The sequence below is a fragment of the Sphaerodactylus townsendi genome, linkage group LG10, assembly GCF_021028975.2.
Source record: "Sphaerodactylus townsendi isolate TG3544 linkage group LG10, MPM_Stown_v2.3, whole genome shotgun sequence".
NCBI lineage: Eukaryota > Metazoa > Chordata > Lepidosauria > Squamata > Sphaerodactylidae > Sphaerodactylus > Sphaerodactylus townsendi.
Genome location: NC_059434.1, coordinates 87,275,611 through 87,291,479, shown reverse-complemented (window position 1 = coordinate 87,291,479; position 15,869 = coordinate 87,275,611). Strand labels below are relative to the sequence as shown.

Genomic DNA, 15,869 nt, shown 5'->3' with positions numbered 1-15,869 from the left:
CCTTGCGGGGTAGGCAGAGTCTGTGACAGACCCAAGGACACCTAGCAAGCTTCCATGGTAGGAGTGGGCATTTGAACCTGAGTCCTGGTCGGCCACTCCATCCATGGCAGTACAGTGGGAGCCAAAGAGATCTGGATCATCAGTGCTCTGGTCCCCATAAATAGTCGTTCTTTATTTCAAAGGGAGAATCTCCCAATAGACTGTGCTCCATGTATTTGTGAGGGGGGGGGGGGCGGGGCTGCCATTTGGAGCCTCCATTTCAGGGACTGAAATCTCTTGGCTAGAACGGGATGACCTGGACCTTGACATGGTCATTTTCCTTTGGACAACAGCATCCACTCTGGGCGTTTGCCCTCCTGCCCCTCTGCCCACTGGAATGAACCATTTGAGCCCTCGGTCCTCTTTGCTGCCTGTAGCTCTCAGCTCAAGAGCAAACACCCCATTCTGCTGGGGGGTGGGGTGGGGTTCTGGACAGGGCAAGCCAGGAACTCAACTTGGCCTGATGGTCCCGCTTGGTTTCTTCCAGAGCCCTGGTCATCTTGGCCACCTCATCCAGCGCCTGGAGAAGTGGCGAGTCTGCCTTGGTGCTCTGCATCAGGATCATACTCTGCCTCTTGGCTTCCTCCGTCTTCACCAGCATCTGCGGCACCATAATGGGGACAGGAGGGGAGACGTAAGGGACCCAGAATTGCCTCAGGACCCAGGAAGCCAAGCCGATGGCTCCTCCCACCCAGCTTGCTCCAAAGGGGGTCAAGTGGATCAAGGGAGGGTCTGACGTTCCCTGCTGCCCCTTATATTGATACCTGGTGGGCAAACTCCTCGGCTTGCTGCCTCAGTTCTTGTTCCAGATCAAGCTGCCGAGATATTTCGTCATACTCCTCGGTAACCAGCCGGGACACTGGAAATTGGCAGAAGAGAGTCACCCGTCTGAATGGCACTGAATTCCCGATGAAGAGCAAAGGGCTGCTTCAGGACGGGGCCAGCGAGGCAGCACCTGTGGTTCTTGTGATTATCATTCTGCCACTGTTGGACCAGACCTTTAAGGTGGTGGCCCCACCTCTACTCCCTCGTGTGGCAGAGCAATGACTCTTCTCATGCTCCAAGAATTCTGTCAGTCTGTTTTAAAAACCTCCAAACCCCACCCCCCACCCCGAATCTCCACCACACTCTGAGGTAGGGCATTTCACTGTCGAACAGCCCTTACTGACGGGAAGTTCTTCCTAAGTAGGTGGAATCTCCTTTCCTGTACCTTGAATCCATTAGTCCTGGTCCCAGTCTCTGAAGCAGCAGAAAACAAGCTTGCTCCGTCCTCAACATGGCATCCCTTCCAATATTTAAACATGGCTATCATGTCACCCCTTAACCTTCTCTTCTGCTCCCTAAGTCTCTCCTCACAGGGTATGAATTACAGACCTTTGACCATTTTGATCGCCCTCCTTTGCACCTGTTCCAGCTTGTCCATATCCTTCTTCAATTGCGGTGCCCAGAACTGGACACAATATTCCAGGTGAGGTCTGGCCAATCCAGAATAGAGTGCTACTATTATGACCCTCGTCTAGACACTATATTCCTGTTGACTCATCCCAGAATCACATTGGCTTTCTTAGCTGCCACATCACACTGCTGACTCATGTTCAGCTCGTGGTCTACGAAGACTCCCAGATCCCTAGACAAATCTGAAAGTGACTCTGACTGTTCTGTTGTGGAGCTTCTGTTAAACAACACCGATGCCATGCTCTTGGGCAGGGATCTTCAAACTATGGCCCTCCAGATGTTCATGGACTACAATTCCCATCAGCCCCTGCCAGCATGGCCAAGTGGTAGGGCTCATGGGAATTGTAGTCTATGAACATCTGGAGGGCCATAGTTTGAAGATCCCTGCTCTTGGGAAAAGTAGCAAAATTTCTTTTACAAGTGACAGAACTTTCCAAGTAATGTATACTGCTATATACGGTCTTCCTGTCTGCGCTTTGAATGTACTCTTGATTTGTATCTCAAAAATGTCTGGCATCGTTCTAGAACCTATTTTGAAATGCCAAATAAAGGTGGTGGTGGTTGACTCCCAGATCCTTTTGATATGTCCTGTTCTCAAACCAAGTGTTCCCCATCCTATATCTGTGCATTTCACTTTTTCTGCCAAGCAGAATATCTTACATTGGTCTTTTTTGAAATTTGAGCCAGAAAAATGTTTTCGGCATGCGGAGTTCCAAACCAGATCTTGGACTTATGCTTATCAATGTGAGAGGTGTACATCAATGTAACAGGTGGGCGGAATAAGCTCAGGACTTCTGATAAGCTCACCAACCACTGCCAGTATCTCCACCACACCCCAGAGCTGTCAACGTGCCTTGTTTGACCCTCCTCAAGGCCTGTTGATGGTGCTTCACGAAACCTTGTAGGGACTTCTTCTCCGACGCTTCCTCTTCTACCTTAGCAGAAAGAAGATGTGAGACAAAACAATCCTTTGTAATTATTTGCATTTATTTATTTATAGCCATGCATTTCTTCAGTGGTGGGATCCAAAAATTTTAATAACAGGTTCCGATGGTGGTGGGATTCAAACAGTGGCGCCGCCGCACACACGCACCTCCAGTCCCTATTGGGCAGGGAGGTTGCTTTAGTAACCCCTTCTTGGCACTCAGAAAAAATTGGTAACCACTTCTAGAGAAGTGGTGAGAACTGGTTGGATCCCACCTCTGCATTTATTCATTTATTTCTCCCTTTTCTTCCCTTTTATTCTGAAAGCGCCTTTCAGTGTGTTGTCCCCCATTTTCTTACAAAACAACCCTCAGGCTCAGAGTTTGTGACAGACTCAAGGTCACCTAGCAAGTTTCCGTGGTAGAAGAAGGGATTCAAACCACGGCTGCCCAGGGGCCTAAATCTGCCACTCTGTCCACTACACCACACTGGATCTTAGGGGTTAAAAAATACATTTGATATACCCAGATACAGTACAGATATAGAGTCTGTAAAGGTCTGCTTGGAGCACTGACTGGATCACCTTAGGGGGACACAATGGGGACTATTAGCTGGCCACATTCTCCAGCCAGGGGCCAGGGGAAAAGTTCAGCAGCCAACCATTCTCCTGCCCAGGCTTGACACACAAGATGGATCCCAAAACCCTTTGAGAGGCATCCATTTTGTGGGGAGCCATGTCTTTGGCCCCCGTGCCTTTGTGCCCCCCCCTTAGTGGGAGGAGGGGATCCAACTGCTCACAGCTTCCCCAGGCCCCCTTATTCTTGGGAGAAAGTGCTCATCCCTTTGTTTTTATTTATCATGAAATTATCACCCTGGTCCAGAGGCCCAGTGGCCCCCCCTCTCCCTCCCTCCCTCCCTCCCTACCTGCTCCTGGAGACACTGGACACGACCCTGGAGCTCCTTCACTTGCAAGTTCAAGTCCTTCTTCTCATACAACAGGTGAGAAACCTTTGTCTGAAGATCTTGGGCCAAGACAAAGAGAGGGAGGGAAAAAAGGGGGGGGGTATATTACTGCCAAGAACAGAAGGCGCTTGGAGATTTCCCACTATTACAACTGATCTCCAGGCAACCAACATCAGCTCACCTGGATGAAATGGCTGCTTTGGAGGTGGTGTGGGGGGCGCTCTTGGGCATTCCACACTGCTGAGGACTCTTCCCTCCGTAAACCCCATTATCCCCTTGGCCACCCCCCCCAAATTGAGAGCCGGCGTGGTGTATAACTCTAAACCACCACCACCACCACCACCACCACCACCACCACTACTACTACTACTACTACTACTACTACTACTACTACTACTACTACTACTCCAGGAATTTACTGACACAGGGCTGGCAACCCTAAATAGTATCGCCTAGCTTTGCTAGCTCTGACCTGCAAAAATCCTGGAGAATTGGGGGTAGCACTTGGTAAGGGGGAAATTTTGGGAGGGATTTCACCTATAATTGATGCTATACCATAGAGTTGCTGCCTAAAGTTGCCATTTGCTCCACAGGCATTGATTTGGAGTTGGGTTGTAATTCAAGGGGAACTCCAGCCTATGGATTTAGCAGAGAATTTTCCCCAGTTCCTCAATCATCACTTCAATGTCACTCCAGTGCTGCGAGATCACTCCCAGTATTCGCTTGAAGTGACATCACATCTCCAGCACAGCACCATTTCCCCCCATTCTCCCCCTCCCCTGGTTGGTTGACCCCTCAATGATATGACTGGCCTCTACCCAGGCCAGGGCCTTTACCGCCCTGGCCCCAGCCTGGTGGAACACTCTTCCTGCAACCATCAGGGCCCTGCAGGACCTTGGACAGTTCCGCAGGGCCTGTAGAACAGGGTCGTTCCACCGGGCTTTTGGGGAGGCTGGTCGTTGATGTACCGCCCCCACCATCCCTTGTATACCATCATACCTGGTTGCCACCACTGTTATGCCCAGCCCCCTCCCGGCGGGGGGGGCGGGGGGGCGGGTAGGGTTTTTTTTAGCCCTCTGTTTTTGGTCGTTATCTGTTCTTGCTGTGTTAAATTATTTCTGGTTTTATTGTTACTCTGTAACTGTACGTCTTAATGGTATTTTATCTGTTGTACATCGCCCAGAGCCCTTCGGGGGTGGGCGGCATAGTAAGCCTCTTAAATAAATTAAATTAAATTTAAAAACTTTAGGGCAGGATTCCTGGCTCACCTTTGATCTGCTGCAAGTACTGGCCCACAGGATCTGGCGTCAGCTCGCCAGCGTTTTCATCCTCGTTGTCCAAGCTCACGAAGTCTACTGTGGGGTGGCTGAGCATCGGCAGCAGAGCCGCACTGATCCGCTTCAGCTTCGTGTTTTCCCTGTTCATCTGGGGGGTGGGGAGACGAAAGGGGGTACTCAGAAGCCCATGGAAAAACATATTGTCGAAGAGTTTGGGTGCTGTGTGGTTTCCCGGGCTGTATGGCCGTGTTCTAGCAGCATTCTCTCCTGACGTTTCGCCTGCATCTGTGGCTGGCATCTTCAGAGGATCCTCTGAAGATGCCAGCCACAGATGCAGGCGAAACGTCAGGAGAGAATGCTGCTAGAACACGGCCATACAGCCCGGGAAACCACACAGCACCCAAGTGATTCCGGCCGTGAAAGCCTTCAACAATACATATTGTCGAAGACTTTCATGGCCAGAATCACTAGTGTGTTGTGGATTTTCCGGGTTGTATGGTCATGTTTCAGAAGCATTTTCTCCTTTCTGCAGGAAAATGCTACTGGAACATGGCCATACAACCCGGAAAACCCACAACACACCATGAACTAGGAAGCCTTCTGGTGGCACCTGTGGCCATGCAACCCACTCTTTCCTAGTCCTCTCCCAATAAGCAATATGGAGATAATTTTACTGTCCTACTTTATAGGGTTGTTGTAAATTTTGAAACAGGGTAGCACCTGGAAAGTGCACAGAATGTTCACATGTGCCAGAGAATATTTTATGTGATAAGAGAAGCCAAAACAGATTAGATGAGGTGGCATACCTAGCTATATACTGGCATCCACTGCTGCGAGAAATGATTACTATTCTCAGTCTACCAATTCAACACCATGGACAGAACCCTCTTATTAAAAACAGTGTTCTACCCAGTAAGGATAGATTCTGGGCATGTTCTGGGCAGAATCCTGTAAGGAAGGAGTTTGCACCAGCCCAGAGGAACACCTGCAAAGTTGCCCTTTTCAAAAGCTGTATTGTTGGTGTTTTGCAAATGTCTGTCACACTAAGGGGTTAACTGTTTGTATGTAAACCAGTTGCTGAGGTCGCTGTTTTATGACCTAATCCATTGATTAGCTATTGGTCAGTCTAACCACCAGTGCATATGTGCCACTAAGCACATAGATCAGAAGTTATAAAGTTATCTGTTTTCTTTGTTTGAGCACTGAAGAAGAAAAGCCTCGAGGCTAGATAGCAAATAGCTACAAGATGTAGTCTAGATTGTAATTACTACTGTAAATATGTAACAGAGCAGTATAGCCTTTGTTTTATCTCCATGTAACCCTTCCTTCAGCTAGTAAACTATTTTTTATACAAAAGGGACTCAAAGTATCTGCGGCTATCTTTCTTTTTCCCGCATCTCTGCTAAACAAATATAAGAACATAAGAACATAAGAACTAGCCTGCTGGATCAGACCAGAGTCCATCTAGTCCAGCACTCTGCTACTCGCAGTGGCCCACCAGGTGCCTTTGGGAGCTCACGTGCAGGATGTGAAAGCAATGGCCTTCTGCTGCTGCTGCTGCTCCCGAGCACCTGGTCTGCTAAGGCATTTGCAATCTCAGATCAAGGAGGATCAAGATTGGTAGCCATAGATTTGAATATATATCTCTTTGAATATCTCTTTGAATACCTACATGTATTTTGCATGAGAAAATGTTCCCTTGGATCTGTGGATCCTGGCCCTCAACCCAGTGATCTTCATGGGCCTCATTCCTCTCTGGCCTTCATCCAAGTCCCCTTTCCCCTGCCAAGCTCACCTGCATCGCATAAGCTTCAGCTTGCACTCGGCAGCTCTTCTCGATTTCGTACTCAGCCTCCAAGGAGTTCAGCTCCACCAGCAAGGCCCGAGAAGCTAGAAATGGAAAAGAGGAGGCGACCCTCAGGCAAAGGGGCTCAAAAGATTGGAGCGGGCACATCCAGAAAGTAGCCTGGGTTGCCAAATCCAGCTTGGGAAATTCCTGATAGTAAAGGGGTGGAATAGGGTTCCCAATTTCCAGGTGTGGCCTGGGGATATCCTGGAACTACAACTATTTCCTGGACAAGAGATCAATTCCTCTGAAGAAAACGGGTTTGAGGGCTTAAATTTTCTTAAATTTTAAGAAACTGCTGCTGTGGAAATTTGTTTTAATGTGGTTAGTTTTAGTTATGTGTTTTATGTGCTGTTATTGGAACAGCTGTATTGTGATCCGCTTCGAGCCCTTTGGGGGTGAGGCAGCCTATAAATCTAATAAATAATAAATAATAGTAGTAATAACAACAACAAAAACAACAACAACAACAACAACAACAACAACAGCAGCAGCAGCAGCAGCAGCAGCAACAACAACAACAACAACAACAACAACAACAACAACAACAATAATAATAATAATAATAATAATAATAATAATAATAATAATAATAATAATAATAATAATAATAATACACAAGGCATGTGAGAAAGCAGTTGGCTGTAGTCCCGGAAGAGCCAGAGTAAAATATTATTAAACACACATTCCTTTGAGGGTTTTATATATTAGAGCTACAAGTATTGGGCCATTGAAGGAACTCTGAAACCAAACTCACTGGAGTTTGGTCAGCCTGAACCCAAACACGATGTGGAATAATGATAGATTATTTACAAATTGCTAATATTTGTATTATTTATACTGTAAGCTGAAAGCATTATTTGGTTTAGAGATTCAAGGAGTACTTTTGCATGTATGTTAACACAATAATTTTCCTTACACAGATTTAAAATGCATAACTTCCAGTTGTGGCCTGGGGGTATCCTGGAACCATTTTCTGGACAATAGAGATCAATTCCTTTGAAGAAAACGGGTGCTTGGGAGGGGGGACATAATGGCCTTATATCCTACTGGGTGCCCTCCCCTCCCCAGATCCAAGCCTCCTCAGACTTGTCATACGGATCTCCAGGAACTTTCTAACCTTGAGTTGGCAACTGTAGGATAGAGTTTGGGGAGGGGAGGATTTGCGGAGAAAATATGAAGAGTTTGGATTTATGGCTTGGGGTTTAGCAGCTTACAAACTCCTTCCCTTCCTCTCCCCAAAACAGACACCTTGTGAGGCAGGTAGGGCTGAGAGAGCTCCAAAGAACTGTGACTGGCCCAAGGACACCCAGCAGGCTTCATGTGGAGGAGTGAGGAGTCAAATCCAGTTCTCCAGATTAGAGTCCACTGCTCTTAACCACTACGCCACACTGACGCTCCACCCATGTCCCCAAAGGTGTTTGTACAAGCATTCCTGAATGCCTTCTAGGGGCAGCCCCAGGCAAAGCATTTTGCAGCAGTCCAGTCAGGAGGGAGCTTGTTAGTGATATAAAAACATAAGAACATAAGAACTAGCCTGCTGGATCAGACCAGAGTCCCTCTAGTCCAGCTCTCTGCTACTCGCAGTGGCCCACCAGGAGCTCACAGGCAGGAGGTGAAAGCAATGGCCTTCTGCTGCGGCTGTTGCTCCCGAGCACCTGGTCTGTTAAGGCATTTGCAATCTCAGATCAAGGAGGATCAAGATTGGTAGCCATAGATCGACTTCTCCTCCATAAATCTGTCCAAGCCCTTTTTAAAGCTATCCAGGTGAGTGGCCGTCACCACCTCCTGTGGCAGCATATTCCAAACACCAATCACACGTTGCGTGAAGAAGTGCTTCCTTTTATTTGTCCTAATTCTTCCCCCCAGCATTTTCAATGGATGCCCCCTGGTTCTAGTATTGTGAGAAAGAGAGAAAAATGTCTCTCTGTCAACATTTTGTACCCCATGCATAATTTTATAGAAGCCATAGAGTCCATCCTCCAGGACTGCCATTTCCTCAAAGTGACCTGATCTCCATGGTCTGGTCCCACCTAAAAGTTGACAACTTTAGAAAAGAAGCTGAGCTTGCCCACCTCGCTCTTCCTCTCGGGCGTGCGTTTGCATTGTCTGGCTGGATACTCCAGAGTTTTCTCCATAAGGAGGTGGGAACATGCCATGGCCTATTAGGCTTGCTGTGCTCTCCCCATGGCAGTTTGCTCCACAGTGGGGGTCCCCCCATTTCTCTGTTTACACACAAAGATGGGCTCCACTGATTGCTCCGAGCTGAGCGGCCATTTTGCCTGCCCCAGCTTCAGGGTTATACCTCGGCTGGGAGGTTAAATGCTGTCTTTTAATGTTGTGAGGGGGGGGGCATTTTAATATTTTATCTCTCCTGTGATAGATGCTAATATTAAAAATGTTTTTTTTTTTAAAAAAAGAAGCCCCATTGATTCCCCAGAAATGCCTGCTGCGTCATGGGCGGAACTGCTCTTGAGGGAGAAGGGGGAAAGGGGTGGGAAATCTGAAGCCAGGCAAATGCATGCTGGTCTGCTTTGTTTTCCCTGGACAGGCAGGGAAAACATCATACTCTGCCGCTGTTGGAAACTGGGGGGATTATTGGATGTGTGGTGCAGTGAGTCTGGGAAGTGGGGGAAACCAGTGGTGGGATCCAAAAATTTTAGTAACAGGTTTCCATGGTGGTGGGATTCAAACTGTGGTGTAGCGCCAATGGGGCTGGGCGGGGCACGATGGGGGCGTGGTCGGGCATTCTGGGGGCGGGGCATTCCTGGGCGAGGCTGTGGCAAGGACGCAGCCACTGCGCCGGTCCTTGGGCAGGAAACGAATGCACGCAGGCGCAGGCTGCCACGCACGCCGGTGCACCTCCTGCTAGACTGCTTCAAGTTCTGCGCGCTACTGCTGAGAGGAGGGGCGTAACTAAGGCAAAAATCACGTGGCAAAATCACCCATTACTAACCCCCTCTCGGCACATACAAATAATTAGTAACCTTCTCTCGGGAACCTGTGAGAACCAGCTGGATCCCACCTCTGGGGGAAACAAGTGTGCAGTGGAAAATCTGAACCAAAGGGAACTCACTCTCACTGTGGGGTAGATCACAGAATTCCAGGACTCTGTGTTCAGATACCAGGGAATCATAATTCCCATCAGTCCCTACCAGCATGGCCAATTGGCCATGCTGACAGAGGCTGATGGGAATTGTAGTTCCTGAACATCTGGAGAGCCGCAAGTTCCCTACCCCTGGTATAACCGATCTGTCCCAGCATCTTCCTGGGCATAAGTGGGCCATGCGTGTTGATACGTGTACATGTCCTTACTTACCCTGTTCAAATTCCTCCAGTTTCTCCTTGGCCTCATCCCTTTCCTGGAGAACAGCCTTTTCCTGGAGGAAGAAAGGGGAAAACAGAATTTGCCTGCGAGTCATTTTTCCTTCCTAAGTGCAGAAGGATGGCCCCCAAAGGCCGCAGTGACACTAATATGGGGAGGATACCCACCTTTACCTTCCTTTTTGTCAGGTCTTGAGTCTGAAGTCAACAAGTGGATCAGAAGTCTTTATTGATAACAGCTAGCACTTGGCTTTCAGAAAGCCAGTTTTGCCAGGCAACCAAAATAGAGTAGCCTTCATCCCCTTGGAGTTCCCGCCATAAATCCCCCCTCCTAGTTTCCCATGGAACGTGAAAATAATTCAGCGAAGGAAATATATTTGGGAGTTGAGCATCTCAAGGCCAGCACAGTGATAGTTCCAGCCACCTGCCACCCCCTCCTGCTGGGAAGGCGCCAACAGTGGTGGGATCCAAACATTTTAGTAACAGGTTCCCATGGTGGTGGGATTCAAACTGTGGCGTAGCGCCAATGGGGCTGGGAGGGGCACGGCAGGGGAGTGGCTGGGCATTCTGGGGGCGGGGCATTCCTGGGCGGGGCTGTGGAAAGAATGCAGCCGCTGCACCGGTCCTTGGGTGGGAAACGAATGCACGCAGGCGCAGGCTGCCACGCACGCCGGTGCACCTCCTGCTAGACTGCTTCAAGTTCTGCGCGCTACTGCTGAGAGGAGGGGCGTAACTAAGGCAAAAATCACGTGGCAAAATCACCAATTAGTAACCCCCTCTCGGCACACACAAATAATTAGTAACCTACTCTCGGGAGCCTGTGAGAACCTGCTGGATCCCCGCTCTGGGCACCAGGGTTGCTTCTTGTTATCGACAGTTGCTAGTATTGAAGGGAAAGGAAAGGAAAATGGTCCATTAACATACCATGCCCCTTGAGCCAGGTGTGAAATCCCCCTACCTATCCCCTGCCCTTTGATGGCAGGAAGGGAAACATCCTGCCAGTTTTCCATCTAATTCTAAGGGTGCTTTTCATGTTCCGAACCTTGGAGTCGGTTACAGGCTGGAGGAAGGTGAGCAAGCTGAAACTTCATCCTGACAAGGTGGTTTTGATCTTTAAATCTGCTGTAAAAGGAAGTTATCACACTGCTTCAGCAGTGGTAAAGGTTCTCAACTCCAAGGTAGTTCAGCAACTTCTCTATGGAGTTCCCTTATGGATAACTGCATGGAACAATTCTGTTGAAAGAATACAATCTGGCTTCCTCTATAAAATACTCGGATTACCACACTCTGTACCATATGCTGTATTATGCTTAGAAACTGGTCAGAACCTACTTGAAACAAGAGCATGGCTGAATACATTCAAGTATTGGATCAAATTGTTTTAACTCTGATGTGCGCAGTTTAATATACACAGCGCACCCAGACCTATTTGCCTCCGAATGGTATCAACTTCTCAAATCAAAAATTTACTCAATAGGTTTATTACTGGAAGATCTCTGTATGCTGACACCCAGAGAAATTTTCCAAACCTTGAAAAGTAAACTTCTAGAACAGGAATATCATATCTTGTTGGGGCAAGCAAATAAATCATGCTCACCCCTCTCTGTTGGAATAATACCGGAACAGGGGCACATAGCCAAATATCTTGAATTATTAACTGAACCCCAACAGAGATGGATTATCACAAGGGCCAGATCCAATGCCTTCCCATTGGCCATTACAAAGGGTCGTTACTTATCCATCCCTCTCCAGGATCGGGTTTGTCCACACTGTAAAAATCAAGTGGAGACTCTTGCTCACATTATTCTTGACTGTCCGAGATATGTGGGCATTAGGAATTTCTCTCCCAGGCTGGCCCTAGACAAATCTGAAAGTGACTCTGACTGTTCTGTTGTGGAGCTTCTGTTAAACAACACAGATGTCATGCTCTTAGAAAAAGTAGCAAAATGTCTTTTACAAGCGACATAACTTTCTAAGTAATGTATACTGCTATATACAGTCTTCCTGTCTGCGTTTTGAATGTACTCTTGATTTGTATTTCAAAAATGTCTGGCAACGCTCTAGAACCTATTTTAAAATGCCAAATAAAGGTTGTTGTTGTTGTTGATCTTTAAATCCCTGCCTGGCTTGGGACCAAGGTGTCTGAAGGACTTTCTTCTCTAATGGGTTCCTGCCTAGGACTTAAGATCACAGGCACTTTTGAGATAATTCTGAACCAGTGTGGTGTACTGATTAAGAGAAGTGGACACTAATCTGGAGGACCAGGTTCAATTCCCCACTCTTCCATGTGAGCGGCGGACTCTTATCTGGTGAACTGGGTTTGTTTTCCCGCTCCTCCACATGAAGCCTGCTGAATGACCTTGGGCCACTAATGGTTCTCCCTGAACTCTCTCAGTCACACCTGCTTTGCAAGGTGCCTGTTGTGGAAAAAGGAAGGGAAAGGGATTTGGAAACTGCATTGAGACTCCTTACAAGAGAGAAAGGTGGGGTATAAATCCAAGCTCCTCCTCCTCCAACACGTCTTCTTTCTCTTCGTTTCTTCTTCTTCTGCCTCTCTTCCATCTAAGAAGCTCATTTGGTGGGTGCAGGAGAGACAACCATTTTGGTGGTAGTCCCATGTCTACGGAACAGCCTCCCAAGCGGGGTGGGGGGGAGGGGGGCTACGTTTCTGATCTTTAAGAAGAAGAAGAAGAAGAGTTTGGATTTATATCCCCCCTTTCTCTCCTGCAGGAGACTCAAAGGGGCTTACAATCTCCTTGCCCTTCCCCCCTCACAACAAACACCCTGTGAGGTAGGTGGGGCTGAGAGAGCTCCGAGAAGCTGTGACTAGCCCAAGGTCACCCAGCTGGCGTGTGTGGGAGTGTACAGACTAATCTGAATTCCCCAGATAAGCCTCCACAGCTCAGGCAGCAGAGCTGGGAATCAAACCCGGTTCTTCCAGATTAGATACACGAGCTCTTAACCTCCTACTTTGGTTAATTTGGTGGAAGTCGTACATTATGAGGCAGGCTACATTAAGGTTGCTATTTTATTTATGATTCCATGATTTATTTCTATGATGCTATCTTCTGGTTGTGATTTTATTTCTACTGTAAGCTGCCTCAAGTTCCGTATGGTGGAAAGGCGGCGGCTGACATTTTAAACTGACAAACAAATACATAAACAAGGAGGTTTACATACATCTCCATCTTCCTCAGAGAGGTCACTGCCAGATTCCAAAATGGCTGCAAAGGAACAAATAGAGAAAATGACCACACACACACAAAGGAGATCGCACAGCCAGTGTGTCAAATGCAAGGGACTCTAACTGACTGCAGATTTCCCCACAATCTTTGCCCTTTTTTTGACTCCCCCCCCTAATTTCAACCACAAGGACAGTTGTGTATGTTTCATGAATCTGATTCTTCTTATGCTGATCAATTAAATGTGACCTATTAAACCTGCAGGCGGGCTGAGGGCTGGGGGCGGGGGGGTGTGTGTAAAACCTTTTTATAGCTGCCAGACTGTTCATTGGGAAGTTCTCCTGCACAGGCAAACTGGCCAACTGTCTTATGGACAGGGCTGCCATCTCCCAGGTAATGGCTGGGCTGGGGGGTCTTCCAAAATGGCAATTGACAGGTTCAGACCATCCGGTCCTCTGAGGATGCCAGCCACAGATGCAGGTGAAACATCAGGAGAAAATCCTACTAGAACACGGCCATACAGCCCGGAAACCACGCAACACCCCAGTGATTCTGGCCATGAAAGCCTTCGACAATACATTTTGCTATTTAATTATTTAATTAACACCCACTGGTATTTATCAAATAAGCAATTACTTATAGCCTTAACTACCAACAAGGCAGTAGACCTGGGTGCCGTGACTGGCTTTTGCCCCGGGTTCCATTTCCCCTAGATACGCCTCTGCTCAAGACTGACCCTGTTTAGTTCTGAGATCTAAGATCTAGAAGCTGGTCTGGTCCTCCCAGGTCACAGCAAGCACGTCAGCCTCTAGGCCACTGATGGCGAACCTTTTTGAGACCGAGTGCCCAAATTGCAACCCATAACCCATTTATTTATCGCAAAGTGCCGGCAATTTAACCTGAATACTGAGGTTTAAGTTTAGAAAAAACAGTTGGCTCCGAGGCGTGTGTTACTTGGGAGTAAACTTGGTGGTAGTCGGTGGCTTTGCTTGGAAGCAACTGTGCAACTCTTCCAACGGGTGAATCACGACCCTAGGAGGGTTTACTCAGAAGCAAGCCCCATTGCCAGCAACTGAGCTTACTCCCAGGTAAAGGATTGTGCTTAAGTTCTTTGCATGAAAATCAGTGGGGTTTAACAGTGCTTAACAGGGTTACCTACACTACTTCCCCAAAACTAGGTCTTAGGTTTAATGCTAATAATCGAGCCCAGCGCCTCAGGCCAGCCTAGATGTGTGTGTGTGTGGGGGGGGGGCGTCTCTGTTTGTGCGTGCCCACAGAGAGGGCTCTGAGTGCCACCTGTGGCACCCGTGCCATAGGTTCGCCACCACTGCTCTAGGCAGACCCTCTTCCCAGGGGCCATTTGTGTAGATTCCCTTTCCTTACCTTCAAGCTGTCGAACCCCGTCCTGGGAGAGCTCCATTTCGGCCTCAGCTGCCAGATGACTGCTAGCTGCTCATCCTCTCCTCTCTCTACTTGTCTTCTAAACGCATCTGTGGAGGAAGTGAAACTCCTTCCTATCCTGTGCAGAACCCACCAGGAACAGCCGCTGCGCTTTGCCTAGCCAGCGGTTGCAATAACGCCCTGAGGCTCTTTGCACAAAGGAGAACGGATTCAAAGTGTCTCTCTCTACAGCAATGCGAGCCAGACTTTGCACTCTTCATTATTCCGGAGAAAGGGGAAAGGTCTGTCGCCTGTTCCTCATGCAAAGAATGCTTCCCTGTTGAGCGACTTCAGAAATGTTTATGGGGAACAAGGAATCAGAAATCAACTTCAACATGCTACAAAAATGTTGCGCAAGCAGACCCAGTGGACCCCCACCCAAGCAAGAGACCAGGAGTCAGAGATGTAACACAGCTTTATTGCTGAAGCAAAGGAATTAGCTACGAAGACCAGCATTCCAATAATACAAAATATGAAGCCTTCAAAAGCGTCCGTGCATGAAATACTGCACCTTCTAATGGTTGATGCATGAAATCATAATTTCCGTGACTGGTTTTTATAGATTATACAACCACGTTCCTTTCCTTTGATTTAATGTTGATACGTTAATTGGTTTCTGGCTGTTATTTCTTTACAGTTATCTGTGTGTTTGTTACTATAAGATATTCATCTCCCAATTATCCCTTAATAATTTATCTTTTACCCATTGAATTTAATCTATCTGCTCATTAGTGTACTTAGATTTATGGGATACTTTGGGCGATTCCGCACACGAGTAAAATAGGTTCGACCCAGTTCCCTGAGAAGGGTACTAACCTAGGTCGGAGCCATTGTTGTTCCCCGCTGCAACCAGCTTGATCCCAGCTTGGAGGGCGGGATCATCCTGTGCCTCTTCGCCGCTCCATTCTGATTGGCTCCTGTTCTATGCCACAGGAATGGAGGGATGAAGGTGGCGTTTTTTGATTGGCCGCTTACATTGGTACGCGGAAATTGTGCACCGTTTGTGCGACCAGCCATCGCTTCGAACACAAGAAAGTAGAGGGGGAAAAAATTAGGCGCCATTTTCGCCACAGCGGTTCTCCAGCTGTATGCAAACACTCAGCTGTGATTGGCTGAATGGGGGACTCCTGGCACCAGAGATTCCGCACTTTACTGGAATCGAGCTGAGTTCGAGTGTGGTTCCCTGAAAAAGTAGTAGTTCCCAACTGGAGTAGGAAATTTGACCGTTACACAGGGTGAAGCTGGTACAAAACCACGTCGATCCCAGTGGTTGTGCGGAGCACTTAGGTCGAACGCAGCTTGAACTTAGGTCCATAACGCAAGTGCGGAATCGACCTTAGAGAACTTTGTCAAGGTTCTAAAAGGGGGAGGATTTGTAGGGGCAATGAGAGGGTGTGATTCAGGCAGTCTACCTCCCCT

General features: G+C 47.9%; 1 protein-coding gene across 1 annotated transcript; it reads right to left on the bottom strand.

Moving 5' to 3' along the window:
* Nucleotides 1–2,297: 2,297 nt before the first annotated feature.
* LOC125439659 (shootin-1-like) lies at nt 2,298–14,488 on the bottom strand. The gene is made up of 7 exons (XM_048508776.1): nt 14,394–14,488; nt 13,009–13,052; nt 9,824–9,884; nt 6,454–6,548; nt 4,650–4,806; nt 3,343–3,440; nt 2,298–2,429 (listed from the first exon to the last, which is right to left on the bottom strand). The coding sequence occupies exons 1-7, from the start codon at nt 14,428–14,430 to the stop codon at nt 2,298–2,300; spliced, it is 624 nt and encodes a 207-aa protein (XP_048364733.1). The 5' UTR covers nt 14,431–14,488.
* Nucleotides 14,489–15,869: the final 1,381 nt, after the last annotated feature.

Coding starts and splice junctions, on each gene's coding strand:
- LOC125439659 (XM_048508776.1), bottom strand. CDS start 14,430: ATGGAGCTCTCCCAGGACGGGGTTCGACAGCTTGAAG. Junction 6,549..9,823: donor ACTGGAGGAATTTGAACAGG/GTAAGTAAGGAC, acceptor TTCCATTTCTAG/CTTCTCGGGCCTTGCTGGTG. Junction 2,430..3,342: donor TCCAGTGTCTCCAGGAGCAG/GTAGGGAGGGAG, acceptor CTTTCTGCTAAG/GTAGAAGAGGAAGCGTCGGA.